This window comes from Staurois parvus, unplaced genomic scaffold (genome assembly GCF_062004578.1).
Source record: "Staurois parvus isolate SC_StPar_1 unplaced genomic scaffold, SC_StPar_1.0 ptg000025l, whole genome shotgun sequence".
Lineage (NCBI taxonomy): Eukaryota > Metazoa > Chordata > Amphibia > Anura > Ranidae > Staurois > Staurois parvus.
Window position 1 is genome coordinate 31057501 of NW_028317821.1, and position 19109 is coordinate 31076609.

Sequence of the window (19109 nt, forward strand, 5' to 3'; positions counted from 1 at the left end):
ACAAGATGGTACTTTGTACCGGAATGCCTCGCCAAAACATATATGGGCTGCCTGTCCTCATGCTTCCAGGGCTGTGGCCAGATGGTAATGGCTACCTTCATACGTGGTGGACTTGTCCTAGAGTGTCACTTTTGGATACAGGTCCATTCCCTTATATATTAGGGCACCATGGTCAAATATCCTTAAAGGATGCTCAGATAGCATTACTGAATGCTCCAGCAAACGATGTTCCAAAACACACGCAAACATTGATTTACTTCATGTTTTTAGAGGCCAAAATCACTACTGGAAAAGCTCAGTATTTGATCTGGCAGTGATGAAGTGCAAGTTAACCTGGATTATGCTTAATGAAAAGACTTGAGTCTTACAGGATAAACAAACCTTATCTGACAAGGTCTGGAATCCTTGGCTTTCTTATCTACAGGTACTGGGCACCTAGAGGCGGATCCCGATTGAGAAGGCGATAGTTCACTGAGAGGACACAACATTGCTCTCATTCTACTTATTTCTCTTAGTTTTCTTTCCACATTCTTTTATTTTTCACGTAAGTTGATCACTGTTGAGACCCAGCCTAGTCCCACCCAATCTTTGGTTATCCGTTTGTTCACTGCAAGCGATACATCTCGTGACCCCAAAGGCACTTCTAACCTAGATGGATACTCTTTATGCCTAAGATTCTGTAGGCCAGTCTCGGCTTTCCAATGAAGACTAGAGCCCAGTATTTTGTTGTACCTGCTTAATCATTCATGTTTGTCCTTTGGATTATATTTTGAGACCATATTATCAGCACTTCCTGTCTCAGGTCTTGCTACTTGCAACCTTTATGCTGAATGTTCTGTAATCTATGTCTTCAAACCATTTTGTATCGTTTTTCTAATTGTAAACCTAATAAAAATGATTGAAACAGAAGTTCCACTTTAAAGTGTTTCTCTAGCCAACACTTTAATTTTAGAGTCCGGGTGTGTTAGAACCCTGTCAGGTTTTTATTACGGTCTGTGTCCTTAGCTGGGAAAATCTACCCTATTTATCCTGGTGACCACTGCCACAGAACAGAATGTGAGGAGAAATCAAAAAAAGTTACAGCTGTCACTGGAACAGGAGGTGAGGGAAAAATCATCTATTGGGGGACACCCGTTTTGGTGACAAATGTCTTACAATGTATTTTGCTTGCACTTTGAAGAGAATTTCTCCTCTTACCTTTTTGTTGTTTCTCCATGGTTTCTTTATTGACAAGTGCACTTTACCTTAAAAAAAACTAATTAAAAAGGGACATCAAATGAAAAAGGAGTAAGTGAACAGGTGAAGAAAAGAGGAGGCGCTGGGAGTATCTTAATCCCGAAGTAGCAGTATAGGGTGGAATGGGACAAAAAGCATCTCTATCAACTGATATACCACTATCAAGGCAGAGGACGAGGCATACACATTAAAGAATACCTCTCTGCAAAGGTGAAGAAATGCACAAAAAAGTTTAAAAGATAAAAAAATCTACAACTTAAAAAAAAAAAAAAAAATATCAGAAATCAGGATGAGATCAGTTAGGAAAAAAAAGGTAGGGAGGAGGGAATGAGGTTGAGTAAAAAGGAAGGACCCCAAACCACCCTTTCATCCCTGACTTATCTCCAACTCACAAGAACACTTTGGCCTACACTAAGCAGCTATTACAAGGGAATGGGTATCTACACCCTGGTGGGCATGCCAAGCACATGAAAAGCCAGAAACAAGCATCAGGTGCAGAAGAAGCAAACTATCAAAGGGGAATCTACTTGAACTCCCAGGTCTGTTTTTCTGATGCTACCACTAAATGAAAGCCCCTTTCTTCTTGTAGGGCATTTTAATTTACTTTTAATACAGAAGGTTCAAAAAGGGAGAACTGTTATTTATGCAGAATTTTCATGGCTTGTGTATTCTCATAATGGAAAGAAAACTAAATATGTCTAACACAAACGTCAACTGTGGCATCTTGCTGCTGATTTGCCAAGAGATACGAGAAGCCTACAGGTTTTGTGGGTGGACTGACCCTTTAACGATACAAGGTTTCCAAGCTGTTTGCCCAAAGGCTTCCTCAAGATCAGTATGATTGTACGAGGATCCTTTGAGTCTTTTGGTCAGCACTGCAACAAAATAGCTCTGTTTCTGGCTCAAAGGGGCCTAATCACTCACTAGCAATATAACTATATGCAGAAGCCAGTATCCATCTTCTGATCTTTCATAATTCTAAAATAGAACAGTGTTAATTAAATTAGTTTGTTTTTAATTATGGAAATAAAATGCAGTCACAGTCTACCCTCGTTACAATGCACTCTGAACCCACGAATCACACTGGGAAAGTGAGATCAAAAGAATTACTGATGTTACAATTTTTAGGTCAAGTGTACAGCCTTAATAACCAGAGCACCATCAGCATTAAAGGCCAATAAATATAAAACATTAAATTCCCTAGATAAAAATATAGGAGAAACAACTGGAAATATTAGAAAGGATCTAGAAATGGATAAATGGTGCACGTTTTACAAATTTACATCTTTTTGCTCTATTTTACATTGCCAGATCTATATTGAATCGTTGATTTAGGCAAGTTAAGAGTGTTAGAAAAGCATATAAATCTTTTTCTTTATTAACAAGACACTTTCTAAAACTGCTCACTAAACATATGCCCTGACATTCTGCTGTGAATTCCCTGATAAAAATGCATTCATCCCCCGGTGATTGCTCATCATCCAGGCTTTGAGGCAGCAAAGCATCCACACACTGTTATATTGTGATCACCAATATTCATGGCTGGGAAGAGATTTTGATGGTATGCGGTATTTGTTTTCCCTAAACATAAATTTGTGTAGCCATAAACATCAGTTTTTCTCATTTATTAGCAGAGATTTGTACCAGTAGCTCTGCAGGAAATCCAGGCTCAGTTTTTGTACAAACATGAGATAAGTAGCTTTCTTTGCGGATCAGTGATTTTCTCCCATGTACACATGTATCAAGTGCCTTAAAGTGGAGTTCCACTCACGCTGTCAAAAAATAAAACTCAGCAGCTACAAAAACTGCAGCTGCTGACTTTTAAAAAACACACATTCATCTGTCCCTCTGTTCCACGGTGTGTCCCCTGCAGCCCATTTTACTGTCCGTCTTCTCTCCCTGGGCGCCGGCATCTTCAGTGTAGGCACTCGGCTGTGACAGCTTGCGGCTTCACAGCCGGGTGCCCACTGCGCATGCACGAGAAGTGCTGCGCTTCCTGAATTGTCCTGTAGTCTTCTGGGACCTGTCACGTGTCCTGGAAGACTATAGGGAGGGAGGAAGGGAGGACACCTTCTACTTCCGATCGCCAAGGTGATCGGAGCAGAAGTGGGAGAGGGTACCTGTCAAATTCGGGTACCCGCTCCTTCCTGCCCCCCAAAGGTGCCAATCCTTAATTGGGAGTGGGGGGAGCAGTCTTTAAAGCGGAACTTCCCCTTTTGCATGGAGCTCCGCTTTAAACTGATTTACATATGTTTGGTGCGGACTGATGCTCAGGTTTCACAGCTAATGGTTACAGTAGTTGTTCAGCAGATCATGTCAAGTTTATTATATCAGGTTCAGGACAGGAATAGCTCACGATTTTATCCTGTTCACACATATGCGGTTTAGAAACAGTTCCCAACGAAGTAAATAGCCTGTAATACACACCTGAACCTGAAGGCACTGCTCAAAAAACAAAAAAAACAAAACTAAAAATCGGTCATGACTCTTTTTCAAACTGCACTGAATCCACACCGCCAGTGCACCGGACACATGTGAACAGGCACCACAGGAAGCAATGTTATTTCACATGTCATGCAGATTGGATGCGGTTCAAACTGCATATATGTGAACTGGCACTAAGGGGAAGATTGATGGATTGTCCGTTTTGTGTTTTTGCTTTTTTATATTGAAAATGAAGCAGTTACTAAAATTACAAAAATTCTCATACAACAGAATAAATATTTGGAAGGGATTTGTTATGCATTTTATTTTCAGACAAAAACTGCACTGATTAACCACTTGCCATCCACCACATAGCAGAAGTTCTGCTACAGGGCAGCACGGCTGCGCAAAATCACATAGCGGCTGGGGATATCAAACACCGGGTCCAGGCCGGCGATTCCCAGCCGGCACGCGATCGTCAGCAAATCTGACAGGGGAGAGACATGTGTAAAACCCAGATCTCTCTCCTGTCAGAAAGGACATGCTGCTTTGTATCTCTCTGCACAGCAGGGAGATACAAAGCAACATGTCTCCCAAGTAAAACAGCACACATAGTAAAACACACAGCACACAGGTAATCCTTTGATCGCCCCACATGTTAACCCCTTCCCTGCCCAGGCCGATTCTCAGCTTGTTACTTGACAATAAAGGATCACAGCACATTGATCAGCTCATACTTGTACTCCCCCCTCCAATAATGTTGCCCTGTGGAAAGCAATAAAGCCTGACTTACAGGAAGAGGGAGGGCCAGAGTTCATCTGCTCTCCAGGGGATTCATGAGAGGCCAATACCAACACAGATTCAGGCACTTGCTATATATATATATATATATATATATATATATATATATATATATATATATATATACACATAACTGGATAAACGGTGGATGTTGTTTTCCCTGCATGGAGCTTCGCTTTAATAATTATTTACCTAGAACAAATATGCAGATTAGAAGTTACAACTTCACTCCAACAAGTTCTGTAATCCTTTATGTAAAGCCAAATTCACTAGATTGCAAAGACACAGCCAGCTGAGTACTAGCCTGGCAGCACAAGAGCTGCTGGTTAAACTCCAATGTATTCATTGTATTGCCATGATAGTAGTTTCAGGTTTTCACCGGCTGTTCATATGTAGGAACACTGATAGGACACCAGGAATGAGAAGGTAAGCATATCCTACAGGCCAGCTTCAGTGCTATACATTCCCCACATTTTTTTTTTTTTTTTTTTTTTTTTTAACTAAGATGGATTTATGAAAACTGCTCAAGCATTATATTATTTTTACTTACAACCTCCTAAACACCCATGGAATCTGGACTAAGAAAATGGTTTTGTAGGATAAGCCCAAGGACTTATGTTAACTGGCTTTTGTTTAGTCAAATGAGTTTTGCATTCCCGGTATTTCTGAACAAGCTAGCTCAGTGTCATTTATGGGAACCAATGTTTTTTATTACTAGCATTTATTGACATTTGTACATTATTACCGAGATAATAAACACTTTTTATAAAGCAGCATGACAATATATCAGGGAGTGTTCAACTTGCTTTGAATCACAGTATTCTAAGTAAGTCAAAAGGGACCGGAAGTTACTCTAGGTCAAAGGTTTTTTTGTTTTGTTTGTGCTCAATCATCACTGATAGATATGTATGTTTTGGGTGAAAGCATGTTTACTCAGGCACATTACTTATTTTCCTCACCTTTTTGTACAATGTATATTGTAAATTGTATGAGTGAGCTCTGGAAATGATCATAAATGTACAGTATATGTAACTTTCAAAAGCATAGCCAGCCTGAATTTATCTGCTGCTAAAATTATGATTACAAGGGGAAAAAAGGTTTTTCTTACTCACAGAAGAATTTCCAATAGTAATCCTAAAGCGTGGTTTAGTGAACATTCTTTAAAGTGGCTAGAATGCATGACGGTAAAAAACCTTCAGCCTTTACATACATGAAGGTAACAACCATCTGTGTGCAGCAGCTCCTACAGCCCCCCTAATGCTTTCCTGAGCCCCAATGCAATCCAGCAATATGCATGAGTGTCTCGGCTTGCAGGGTACTCTCCAGCCAGGGAGCCAATGAGGAGAGAGAGGGGGCGGGGTCGAGCTGCGGCTGTGTGTGAATGGACACGCAGAGCAGCGGCTCGAAGACACCTGCTTGGGTGCCCCCATAGCAAGCTTCTTGCTGTGGGGGCGTTTGGCAAGAAGGAGGGGCCAGGAGTGCCAGCGGGAGACCAGAGTAGAGGAGGATCGGGGCTGCTCTGTGCAAAACCACTGCACAGAGCAGATAACTATGACATGTTTTTTTTTGTTTGTTTACATAAAATGACAAACATACCTTTAATATCACTTGAAGGGTTCATCCACACAGACTATTAGCCTCGGTTCACACTTATGCGGTGCAGCATACCGCAATGTGATTTGCGCAGGAACCACACCACATTCCTGTGCGAATCACATTCGAATTCTGTGTGGTGCGATTTGAGCCATACATTCCTCAGAAAAGGGGAGGAACCACGAAAATCGGCCGGTGCCATTGACCCAATAACACAGCGAAAATCGGCCGATTATTCTTAGGTCTGATTTTTGGGCGAAAAATTATACATTATTTTAGTTTGTAGAATACTTTATATTCTTTTCACATTTTCAAATACTCTCATGTTTTGTTATTGTATCAAAAACAGGGATATTGTAGATTAACCACTAGAGGGAGCTCTGTGATTGACACATCGTCATGCAGTGTCTCTGCTTAACAGCTGTCGAGATAACATATTATCCACTTAAATTCTACAAAGGGTTAGCCATATTTCAGACCTACATTGTGTGATGGAGTAGCAAAGCTGGCTGCTTTCTTGCAAAAGAATATCTAAAAAATAATTTAAAGAATTAAATTTAGTTAACTAAATTAACACATTCATTTCCATCATCTCTTTAAAGTGACATGACAAGGCTGTTGACCCTGTAATAGTTACACAATATAAAAATAGTTTTGGTACGCTGTGTACATGTAGCTATCACAATCTGAACCTGATAGCAGGTATTGATCACTGACATGTACCATCTGGAGTTTTAGGGTCCTTTCACACGGGCGGACCAGATCGGACCACCCATTGTTTTCTATGGGGAGGTGGATGTAAATGGACTTGTGTCCTTTTACACCCGCCTGCATCCGATACCACTAAAAACAGATGGCTAGGGATCTGTTCCCCAACCGTCTAGCGGGTCAGATCAGATGACAGTTGGATGTAAATGGACAGGTGGTCCGTTTACATCTGACCGCCCCATAGAGAACACCAGGCTGTCTGCTCTGAACAAGCGGAGTGGACACACAGTCTGTCATCCGCCTACTCAGTGGGGAACAGTGGGCTCCTAAAGAGATTGTCTGAAAGTAAGCAGCCTTTGTATATATGGGTGTGTGTGGAGATACATTATAAAATACACACACACACACACACACACACACACACGATATAAAAAGTCTACGCACCCGTTAAAATATCAGGTTTCTGGGATGTAAAAAAATTAGTCAAAGAAATAATTTCAGAACTTTTTCCACCTTTAATGTAACCTACAAACTGTACAACTCCGTTGAACAACAAACTGAAATCTTTTAGGTGGAGGGAAGTAAAGATAAAAAAAAAACTGCAATAATATGGTTGCACAAGTGTGCACACCCCTTAAACTAATACTTTGTTGAAGCACCTTTTGATTTTATTCCACTACTCAGTCATTTTGGGTATGAGTCTATCAGCATGGCACATCTGGACTTGGCAATATTTGGCCACACTTCCTTGCAAAAACACTCCAAATCTCTCAGATTACGAGGGCATCTCCTGTGCACAGCCCTCTTCAGATCATCCCACAGATTTTCAATTGGATTCAGGTCTGGGCTCTGACTGGGCTATTCCAAAACTTTCATCTTCTTCTGGTGAAGCCATTCCTTTGTTGATTTGTATGTATGCTTTGAGTCGTTGGCATGCTGAAAGATGAAGTTCCTCTTCATATTCAGCTTTCTAGCAGAAGCCTGATAGTTTTGTGCTAATATTGACTGGTATTTTGGAACGATTCATAGTTCCCTCTACCTTGATTAAGGACCCAAATTGCAGCTGAAGAAAAACAGCCCCAAAGAATGATGCCACCACCACCACGCTTCACTGTGGGTATGGTGTTCTTTTGGTCATGTGCAGTGTTTTTGTGCCAAACATATCTTTTGGAATTATGGGCAAAAAGTTCAACCTTGGTTTCATCAGACCAGAACACATTTTCCCACATGCTTTTGGGAGACTTCAGATGTGTTTTTGCAAAATTTAGCCAGGCTTGGATGTTTTTCTTCGTAACAAAAGGCTTCCATCTTGCCACTCTACCCCATAGCTCAGACATATGAAGAATACAGGAGATTGTTGTCACATGTACCACACAGCCAGTACTTGCCAGATATTCCTGCAGCTCCTTTAAATGTTGCTGTAGGCCTCTTGGCAGCCTCCCAGACCAGTTTTCGTCTCATCTTTTCATCAATTTTGGAAGTTTTGAAGTTATTCATCTTTGTCTTTTTTTTTACATCACACAAACCCAACATTTTAATAGGGTTGTGTAGACGTTTTATATCCAAAATATATAGCCAGGTCCATATATATTTGGATACAGGCACAATTTTAGTTTTTTTTCAGGTATTTACCAAAACATATTCAAGCTATAGTTATAAAATAGATAAGGGCTGAAAGTGCACACAAGTTTAATTTGAGAGTATGTACATCCAAATTGGAGGAAGGGTTTAAGAATTACAGCTCTTATGAGTAGCCATCCCCCCTTTTTCAAGGGACCAAAAGTAATCAGACAATGGAATCAAAAGCTGTTTCATGGCCAGGTATGGGCTACTCATTCGTTATTTCTTCATCAATTAAACAGGTAAAAGGTCTGGAGTTGATTCTTGGTGTGGTATTTGTATTAGAAATCTACTACTCTGAACATACATCATGCGCTCTAAAGAGCTGTCCATGCAAGTGAAACAGGTCATTGTAAGGCTTCAAAAATGAAACAAATCCATCAGAGAGATAGCAGCAACATTAGGAGTGGCCAAATCAACAGTTTGGTACATTCTGAGCAAAAGAACGACGCACTGGTGAGCTCAGCAACATAAAAAAGGCAAGGAGGTCCAAGGAAGACAACAGTGGTGGATGATCGCAGGGTCCTCTCTATGGTAAAGAAAAACCCATTCACAACATCCAAACAAGTGAAGGACACTCTCCAGTCGGTGGGCATATCATTGTCAAAGTCTACAATCAAAAGAAGACTTCACAAGAGCAAATACAGAGGGTTTACCACAAGGCCTGAAGAATAAAATGCCAGATTAGACTTTTCCAGAACTGATCTGGCTTTTTTAGATGTTTTTTTTGGCAAAGCATCCTTTGGATGGATGAAACTAACATTAATCTGTACCAGAATGACAGGAAGAAAAAAAAAAAAAAAAAAAAAAAAAAAAAAGTGTGGAGAAAGCTTGAAACAGCTCATGATCCAAAGCACACAAAGTCATCTGTAAAAAAACATGGTGGAGGCAGTGTGATGGCATGGACATGCATGGCTTCCAGTGGCACTGGGTCATTGGTGTTTATTGATGATATGACAGAAGCAGCTGGATGAATTCTGCAGTGTTTAGAGCTATACTGTGAGCTCAGATTCAGCCAAATGCAGCAAAGTTGATTGGACGGCGCTTCACAGTACAAATGGACAATGATCCAAAACACACTGCAAAAGGAACCCAGGAGCATTTGAAGGAAAAGAGGTGGAATATTCTGCAATGGGCGAGTCAAATCACATGATCTCAACCCAACTGAGCATGCATTACACTTGCTGAAGGCAAAACTAAAGGCAGAAAGTCCCACAAATAACTGACAACAGCTGCAGTTAGTACCTGGCAAAGTATCAGAAAGGAGGAAACCCAGTGTTTGGTAATTATGAAAGCAAAAGACTTTTGCGCTAGATGCGTGATAGCCAATAAAAATCAAATGATAAAAAATATATGAATTAAATATAAATTCCAAAAAACAATGCTGCCACGTCAAACAGTATCAATTAAAACCAATTCAAAGAGAACCCTCAAGTGCTTCAGCAGAGCAAAAAAAATATATAAAAATATATACATATAAATAAGTGATTAATCAACAGAAGTGAAAATTTAAAGTCCATAAATGTCCCTTCCACCAAACAATTCTTCTAATTCCCAAAAAGAAATCACCACGTGCTTATAAAGCAGGCATTCCCCCTTTTGGGTATGCACTCACCGAATAACTACGACCCCCATTCTCATGGTTGGCTGGAATTGCTTATTATATTAATCCAGATAAGGACGTCGGCCAGTATCGATATTGTTTCACTCCTCTCTGTTAATCTATGGTGTGAGCTGATCATGGGAAGGAGAGGCATGGAGATTTGATAAACAGATTCCTAATAAAGAGGAGCTATACCCATATAGATAATCTCAATCTCCTCTATCTGCTCTCTCAGGGTTTATGGTCATAAAACAAAGAAAAATACCCCAATGGTGCAGTACAAAATACACCTTTAAATTGCTAAAAAGTAGGCAGCCACTTACAAAAATTTGGCAAATACAACGCCTATGGATACTGCAGTATGCGGTTATACACTGGCGGGTATCAAGCAGTGCTCTCACCACTGTCAGATCCCAAACAATGGCACTCCCACGTCGGTTCCGATCCTGAACGTCACTTCCAGTTGCCACACAGCCTCGCCCTAGATGTATATTATTGTTGTTAATTGTACAGCACTTTGCTTTATTTTGCTCTAGATGATGTATATATCCTTAATTGCAGACATTACTTTTTTTGTTTGTGCCATCGTTCCTTGGTCTTGAACCTGGGCTTTGATCTTCCCCTGGCTCATAACTCCAGCACACTAGAGCTGCGCCACCGGTTACTGCTTTAGGGGCGAGGCTGTGCGGCGACCGGAAGTGACTTGCGCTAGTTTTTTTTTTTGCGCTAATGAATCACTTGAAGGTTCTCTTTGAATCAGTCTTTGGTAATGTCCATGGGTTCCAGACTTCAGGCAATCATTGCCAGTAAAGGATTCTCAACAAAATATTAAAAACATTTTATGATTATATTCAATTTTCCAATTACTTTTGGTCCCTTGAAAAAGGGGAGATGGCTACGCTTAACAGCTGTAATTCTTAAACCCTTCCTCCAATGTGAATGTACATAACCTCAAATTAAATTGAGAGTGCGCACTTTCAGCCCATATCTATTATAACTATAGCTTGAATATGTTTTGGTAAATACCTAAAAAAAACCACACACACACACTTTTCTAGGTAAATATATTTCTAAAGGTGCTATTGACATAAAATTTTCACCACGTCGGTAACAACCCATGCAATCCATACATGCAAAGAAACCAAAACAAATACGTTCATAAATTAAGTTATGCGCAATAAAATGGAATGACAGGGAAAAAAGTATTCAATCCGCTAACTGAAATGTATTTAATACTTCGTACCAGATCCTTTGTTGGTAATTACAGCTCAAGATATCTGTATGCAGAAACTAGTTGCAATCATTGTTCAGGTACAATTTTGGCCCATTATTCCACACAGTCTTCAAATCTTGAAGGTTCCGTGGGCCTCGAACTCTGATCTTTAGTTCTTTCCATAGATTTTCTATTGGATTCAAATCAGGTGATTGGCTGGGCCATTCTAGTAGCTATACTTTCTCTTTGAAACCAATTTGAGTTTCCTTATCTTTGTGTTTGGGATCATTGTCTTGCTAAAATTTCCATCCTCGTTTCATCATCATCCTGGTAGATGGCAGAAGATTTTTTTATCAAGAGTCTCTAGGTACCTTTTTCCCATTCATTCTTCCTTCATTATGAAGTTTGCCAGTACTGTATGCTGAAAAAGAGCCCCAAACCATGATGTTCCCACCAAAGCTTTATTGTTGGATGGTGTTTTTGGGGTGATGTGCAGTGCCATTTGACCTCTAAACATGGTGTGTATTATGGCATCAAAAGAGTTCAATTTTGGTCTCATATGACCAGACTATATACTCCCAGTATTTAACAGGCTTGTCTATATGTTGTGAAGTAAACTTTAACCACTTGCTTACCAGGCACTTTTACCCCCCTTCGTGCCCAAGCCAATTTTCAGCGCTGTCACATTTGGAATGACAATTGTGCAGTCAAGCAAACACTTAAACGAGCTTCAACAAGCTTTTTCTTCAGCAATGGAGTCTTGTGCAGTGAGCATGCGCAGTGAGCATGCATACAGGCCAAGGCAGTTGAGTGCATTACTTGTTTTCTTTGAAACAAATGTACCTGGCAAATCCAGGTCTTTCTGAAGCTCTTCACAAGTGGTCCTTGGCTCTTTTTATACAGGATTTAGTGCCAACAGTTTGCTCAGCACTTTACAATATGACGGGAGACAATACAGCAACAATACAGTTCAATACAAGAGGGTTAGGAGGGTCCTGCTCCTTGGAGCTTACAATCTAAGAACTCTTGGACAACTCTTCTGGTAATTCGTTTCACTTCTCCAGAAATCTTGCGAGGAGCACCTGGTCCTGGCTGGTTTATGGTGAAACAGATGTTCTTTCCACTTCCAGATTATGGCTCCAACAGTGCTCACTGTAACTTTCAGAAGTCTAGAAGTCCTTCTATAACCAATGCAATGTAATCTGTGTGTTTTGCAACAGTAAGGTTGCGAAGGTCTTGAGAAAGCTCTTTGCTTTTACCCATCATGAGATTTTGTGTGACACCTTAGTAAAATCAGTTGACCGTGAACCTGCTGATATTAATTTGCACTGACAAGGGGCAAGATTGCTTTCTAATTGTTGGTAGATTTCAACTTGTGTCTTGGCTTCCCATGCCTTTTTTGCACCTCCCTTTCTTTATGTGTTTAATACTTTTTCCCTGTGTCATTCCATTTTATTACACAACTTAAATTTCTAAACAGATTTTTGTTTTTTTTCTATATAATGGATCGCAGGGGTTGTTACGAACATGTGGTAAAAATGTCATGCCAATAGCACCTTTAGAAATATATTTACCTAGAAAAAAGGTGATGTGTTCAATACTTATTTTTAGTGTCTGTGTGTGCGCGCGTGCGTGTATAATTTGTTTAAAAACAAACTTGACACAAACCATTTGCGTATTCCTTTAAGTCAAACAAGCATAATTTAGCAGCTAGGAAAAATTTAATAAATCTTGATAAACTAGATGTTTCAGTTTGACATAATTTAAATATAATTGTTAGTTACCTGTATCTTTCTTCTTGTAATGTCTGCGAAATAAATCCATAGTCTCTTTTGAACTGTACTTTGAGTGCCTCAATGTCTTCAGCCAGCTGATTCTGAGCCTCTCGTATTTCTCTCAGCTCTTCTAGAAATACAGCAAGATCCCCTTGGCTATCATTAGTATTTGTCCGTCCGCCATCAAATGCCTGGTTTCCATTACTATCAGCTGAGCCAGACGTCCCGCTAGAGCACTCGTCATCACTTACATACTTGGGCTTAGTGACAATTGTGGCACTCCCACTTAGGTTCCTGGCATTGTTCTCTGGGTGAAAGTCATCAAGTGTGTTCTTTAGATGAGCAATGTTATCAGCACTTCCAAATTTATTACGAATAAGATTTGCAAACTCCCGAGATTTGTTGAAGACAAACATTGGTGGAGTCAAAGAAACTCCCGGTACTCCCATTTTACTTTGTTCTGCTGGAACAGTAGGCCTAGAACTACTATTCACATCCTTTAAAGAATGATGCAAATCTTTAAGATTTTCTTTGGAAAGGTCTTTTGTACTTTTAGTTGTAGAGCCATTTTGCTCTATGTCCTTTAACTTTTTATGATACTGCTCCAGTTTTTTCTGCAGCTGTGCTATTGTGTGAGCCGATTTCTGGTTCTTTTTCTCAAATACTTGTTTAATTCGACTCGCCTGTTGCTTATCAGCACTGTTCACCAGTTTCAAGTACTCTGCCACATTGCCGTCACGGGCCGTTTGTTCAATTTTAATCTGTTCAGTGACTTTAAGGATTTTTTGCTTTAGGCTATCAGCAGAGAGTTTGACTTTGTGAAAGTCCAAGATGCCATCAGGTATGTCAAAGTTAAGGTTGGTATCTGATCCTCCTCGTCTGATATTTAGAGGCAAGCTGAGTGTATTCATATCAGATCTGTCCACCTAAAAGAGAGGACATCAATTTTACTCAGGATCCGAATTACATTTAGAATCATAAACTTAAACATTTATAGTAAACAAAGTGACGTTTCATCACACTTTGTATTCCACTAAAAGCAGTGTAAGATTTAAAGTTCTAGATCATGTTGGTACCATGTTGTGTGGATGAAAGGGGAGCTCCCATGCCATGTTGTGTGGATGAAAGGGGAGCTCCCATGCCATGTTGTGTGGATGAAAGGGGAGCTCCCATGCCATGTTGTGTGGATGAAAGGGGAGCTCCCATGCCATGTTGTGTGGATGAAAGGGGAGCTCCCATGCCATGGTGTGTGCCTGAAAGGGGAGCTCCCATGCCATGGTGTGTGCCTGAAAGGGGAGCTCCCATGCCATGGTGTGTGCCTGAAAGGGGAGCTCCCATGCCATGGTGTGTGCCTGAAAGGGGAGCTCCCATGCCATGGTGTGTGCCTGAAAGGGGAGCTCCCATGCCATGGTGTGTGCCTGAAAGGGGAGCTCCCATACCATGGTGTGTGGATAAAAGGGGAGCTCCATTCCACTTTTGGATGAAAGGGGAGCTCCCATACCATGGTGTGTGGATGAAAGGGGAGCTCCATTCCACTTTTGGATAAAAGGGGAGCTCCCATACCATGGTGTGTGGATGAAAGGGGAGCTCCATTCCACTTTTGGATGAAAGGGGAGTTCCATACCACGTTGTACGGATTAAATTGGAGCTCCATGCCATGTGTGGATGAAAGGGGAGTAAAAAACCATGTTTTAAAATGTTTAGGTACTAGAATGATCACATTGTAAATGATTACAAAATGCAGCTATATTAAGATACAATATGAAATGTGCACCATAAATCTGTTTGTCATGGGTACAGCACTATGTGTTCTATAGCTAGAAATACACACAGCAATAATGATTTACTGTTGAGTCAAGTGTGCAGGTGATCATACTAGGATTACCAATGTTTGTGCTGCTAGACTTGAAAGCAGTGATCTTCAAACTGTGGCCCAGGGGTCGGATGCGGCCCTTTTCTTGCCTGTATGTGGCCCTCAGGACACTATTCCTCCCAATGACATTAACAATAGTGCTCTATTACCCCTCCCTCCCTTAATACCAAAGATGAGGCACTGTTTACTACCACTAATGTCAGGGCAATTTCAGGTACCACTCTCCACAGTCTGGTCCCCCACTAAAGCCTGAGGTACAGTAAAGTGTCCCTTTATGTTTGGAGACCCCTGCTTTCAAGGAATGAAAAAGTAATCCACTGCTGCTTGCCCACCAACACAGGGGAAAAAAAGGTCTAACCCTGGGGAGTTACAATGTGTAATATGAAAATGTGTATCTTGTAGCATTAGGTAACTATTTTTAAATGATTGAGACTGCAGGTAGGAATTTTCTGAATGGGTGAAGAAAAAATACCCCTTATGGTCATGAGAGAAATGCCAACCTCATTCTGAAAATGTTAGTTACCTGGCTGTCAAAAGTCAAACATGCACACTCTTTTTCCTGGAACACTCAAATCATGAAAAGAAATCTATATGCAATGCCAGCAATTACACTTCACCAAGCAGCTCTAAGAGACATAACATAGGCATGCTGGACAGATAGGGAAATCTAAAACAAATCTAAGGTGTAAAAAAACAGGACAGTTTTATTATATAAATATAGGTAGGAGTCCCCACTTTGCAAAATGTGCTTAACCAGCAACCATTACTGAGCTTTTATTCTTTAATTATTAATCCTCTTCAGTCCACTTAGAAGAATTATGGTCAACAAAAACAGCTTCTGCACTTGCTTACTATGCAGTTCATACTCTCATATATTACAAGAGACTACGCCTGGGAGGAAACACTGGCAGCATGTCTGCACGCACCCCAAACACTGTCTGCCTGCACTTTATTGTAGCTTGCAGGTAAATCTATAACACTGCTATGCATATTATAGAAATACATCCCAAATAAAATTAAAAAGTCACTGGTATTTATGTATTAAATGCAAGACTATTTCCAAGAAAAAAGTGCTCGTGTATGCAGCAGCTCGGTAACTGAATGAACACTGCTCTACTAACGGAGCCTGGAATAATATTACAATATAATGCTAAACACAGTATAGGTGCGGTCACTTTTAATAAACGTGTAGTGTCCAGCAGTACAAAGAATTAGCAGCTTTATGTGGCTTTTAGAGGAACGGGTCACAACCAAAATGTGGTAGTTTGCCAAGCGAAGTTCTTTTGGAAGGTGCAAACTGCAGAGCTGTTATCCTTACCCTTGCTTGCCTACCCCATTGACCTACCTGGAACAAGCATGGAGGCCTGGAGTTCTAAATTGGCATGTTGCATACTTGATCGAGGTCAATGGATCAGTTTGTAATAAATGAGTATGACAGCTTGTACCCCCCAAAAAAAATAAAATAAATAAAAACACACAGCTTTGTATCCTGACAGGTTACCTCTAAATAGTAGGCAGCATGATTTGTTGTGAAACTGCCCTGGTGACAGTATTGTTACTAAGACGCAAAGTAAAGAAAAATTACCTACAGAGACACAACCAGGTATTAAAGTGTTTTTGAACCCGTTGCAAGAGATTATATATTACAGAGAACTACTTTCAAGGTGCCAGGTCTCCATCTTAGTTTCTCTCTTAGCATCTTCCTTTTAGCCCTGTAAACCTAGAGCGGGTGTCGGCAACCCGCGGCTCCAGAGCCGCATGCGGCTCTTTTTCACCTTGGCTGCGGCTCCGGAGCACACTGCCCACCAGGTGACAGGCAATGGGCAAACTACGGCCCGGCGGACCTTTTAATCCGGCCCGCGGAGCTAGGCTCCCGCTAGGCTCCTCTCACAGTCCGCCCTGAAGACCGGTGTAGCATGAAAATCTGTCTTCTATGAGGATCTGTTCCCCTCGACGTATCTGCGCATGTGCTGGAGATCGCCGATCGGCTGCGAATGCCTGAAACTGGCACATGCGCAGATACGTCGAGGGGGACAGATACTCATAGGAGACAGATTTTCATGCTACACTGGAACGGCGCAGGAACACGGCGAGAGGAACGCGCGGAGCAAAGGTAAGTGAATTGACACGGGGGACTTGGGGACTTAATATGGGGGATGAATTACTATATGGGGGATGAATTACTATATGGGGGATGAATTACTATATGGGGGATGTATTTTCAGTTTTAAAAATGTGGCTCTCAAAATAAATTTCAATCGTGGTTTTGGCGAGATTTGGCTCAGTTGAAAAAAAAGGTTGCCCACCACTGACCTAAGGCTATGATTGTGATTATGACGATACACTGTGGCCCTGATTAACCCTTTGCTTACTGGGCCCTTAAACCCCCTTCATGACCAGAGCGCTTTTTGCAATATATGCAGTGTCGGATTTGTTTTAAATGTTGCAATGGTTTTGCAGCTCCCAGTCTTTTTTTCCCTTCTCGGAAACGGGTCCAAGTGGCTCTTTATGTCTTAAAGGTTGCAGACCCCTGACCTAGAGTGTACAGCCTAGTACATATGATGAGACAATCAGATGAAAAAATGTTTTCAAAGCAATCATCCAATAATCTGATCATTAGTACACAGCTTTCAAAAGCCGATGACATGCAAATTACTCCAAGGGACAAGCACAAACATTTTTCTCGTGCGATAACAGATCCAACGATTTCCGTTTAGTCAGTACAGTACTTGTCCGTAAAAAATCAAGTGACCAAGACCACACATGCTGGGAAATGAATACAATACATTACATCATTGAGGGAAGTTGTATTCTGTCTTTTTCTATATGAGGCTAGCATCCAAAAAAAAAAAAAAAAAAAAACTGGATCATTCATCTGATATTCTCATTTTGCGTACAAGGCTTTACTTCTACATCTGCTTCTGTGGTGGCTCTTTTTACTGACCAGTTATCTAAGGAGCCACCATAGTATAGGAGAGTTCCATATATTGTGTGGATAAAAAGGGGATCTCCATGCCATGCTGTGTGGATGAAAGGGGATCTCCATGCCATGCTGTGTGGATGAAAGGGGATCTCCATGCCATGCTGTGTGGATGAAAGGGGATCTCCATGCCATGCTGTGTGGATGAAAGGGGAGCTCCATGCCATGCTGTGCGGATGAAAGGGGAGCTCCATGCCATGCTGTGCGGATGAAAGGGGATCTCCATGCCATGCTGTGTGGATGAAAGGGGATCTCCATGCCATGCTGTGTGGATGAAAGGGGAGCTCCATGCCATGCTGTGCGGATGAAAGGGGAGCTCCATGCCATGCTGTGCGGATGAAAGGGGAGCTCCATGCCATGCTGTATGGATAAAAGGGGAGTTGGACTTCCATTACATTGCTCTTCATTACACAAACTACTTTTTGCCATATATTACCCATCTGTGTCTTCTGATAATCTGAATACATCCCATTAAGGTTCAGGCCCAATGGACACAAATGCATTTAAAGTTTTGCATCGCCTTCTACAGAGTTCTTTATTCCTAAAATTGTACTCAGAGCATAAAAATATATACCAGATTCACGCTGCACTCACAATAGCAGGCTGCAAGTAATTTATTATGAAAAGAGGAAATTGAAACACTCCCCGCCACATATAATAGCCGGTTCCGATTTAGCTTTAAAACAATAATGATATCGAAAGTGATCCTGCTGATCTTGTGCAACCAATCATTTGCTTTCAAGAACAATTTTATCCAAACACCTGTGTTTGTATTATGTGAAAATCAATAGAAATTATAAAGAAAGAGTTTCATTCTATACAGAAATTGCCTCAAATGCTTTAACCAGAGTTTGATCAAAAGACCTTTCTACTTCAAGCTGAGTTTCCAACTTAGTAAATGGAAAATTTCCTTCCTCTTAAGGAACTTGCATATACAAATATAATACAACATGTATTTGCATAAGAAAGTGCTGAGTTTTATGTTTTTTCCTCCAACATCCTATATGGCCTACTACATTAACCTTGGTGTGATAAATTTGGTCCAGTTGTTTTCACAAGATAAAAATAAGTGGTTATTCAATCTTTCAGCAGTGTTTCTGAACGTTTTTCAGTCAGTCAAAGCACCATCTAGAACTCTACACAATCGTGGAGCACACCAATCTAAAATTCCCAGTTAGACTTACTGATAATGGTATGTCAAGGAACCTACCAGGTCAGCAACCAGAGAGATGATTGGTTTCTCCCTCTACAGAATTAGAATTAAAAACCCCTCCCACCCCTCT

General features: G+C 40.8%; 1 protein-coding gene across 1 annotated transcript in view; it reads right to left on the reverse strand.

Annotated features, from left to right (window-relative positions):
• TMCC3 (transmembrane and coiled-coil domain family 3) overlaps nt 1–19109 on the reverse strand; it is a 114366-nt gene that overhangs the window by 20618 nt on the left and 74639 nt on the right. The window contains exon 2 of the mRNA XM_089652675.1: nt 12983–13899. Within this exon, the coding sequence (XP_089508801.1) occupies nt 12983–13899 (917 nt within the window). The remainder of the gene's footprint in view (nt 1–12982; nt 13900–19109) is intronic.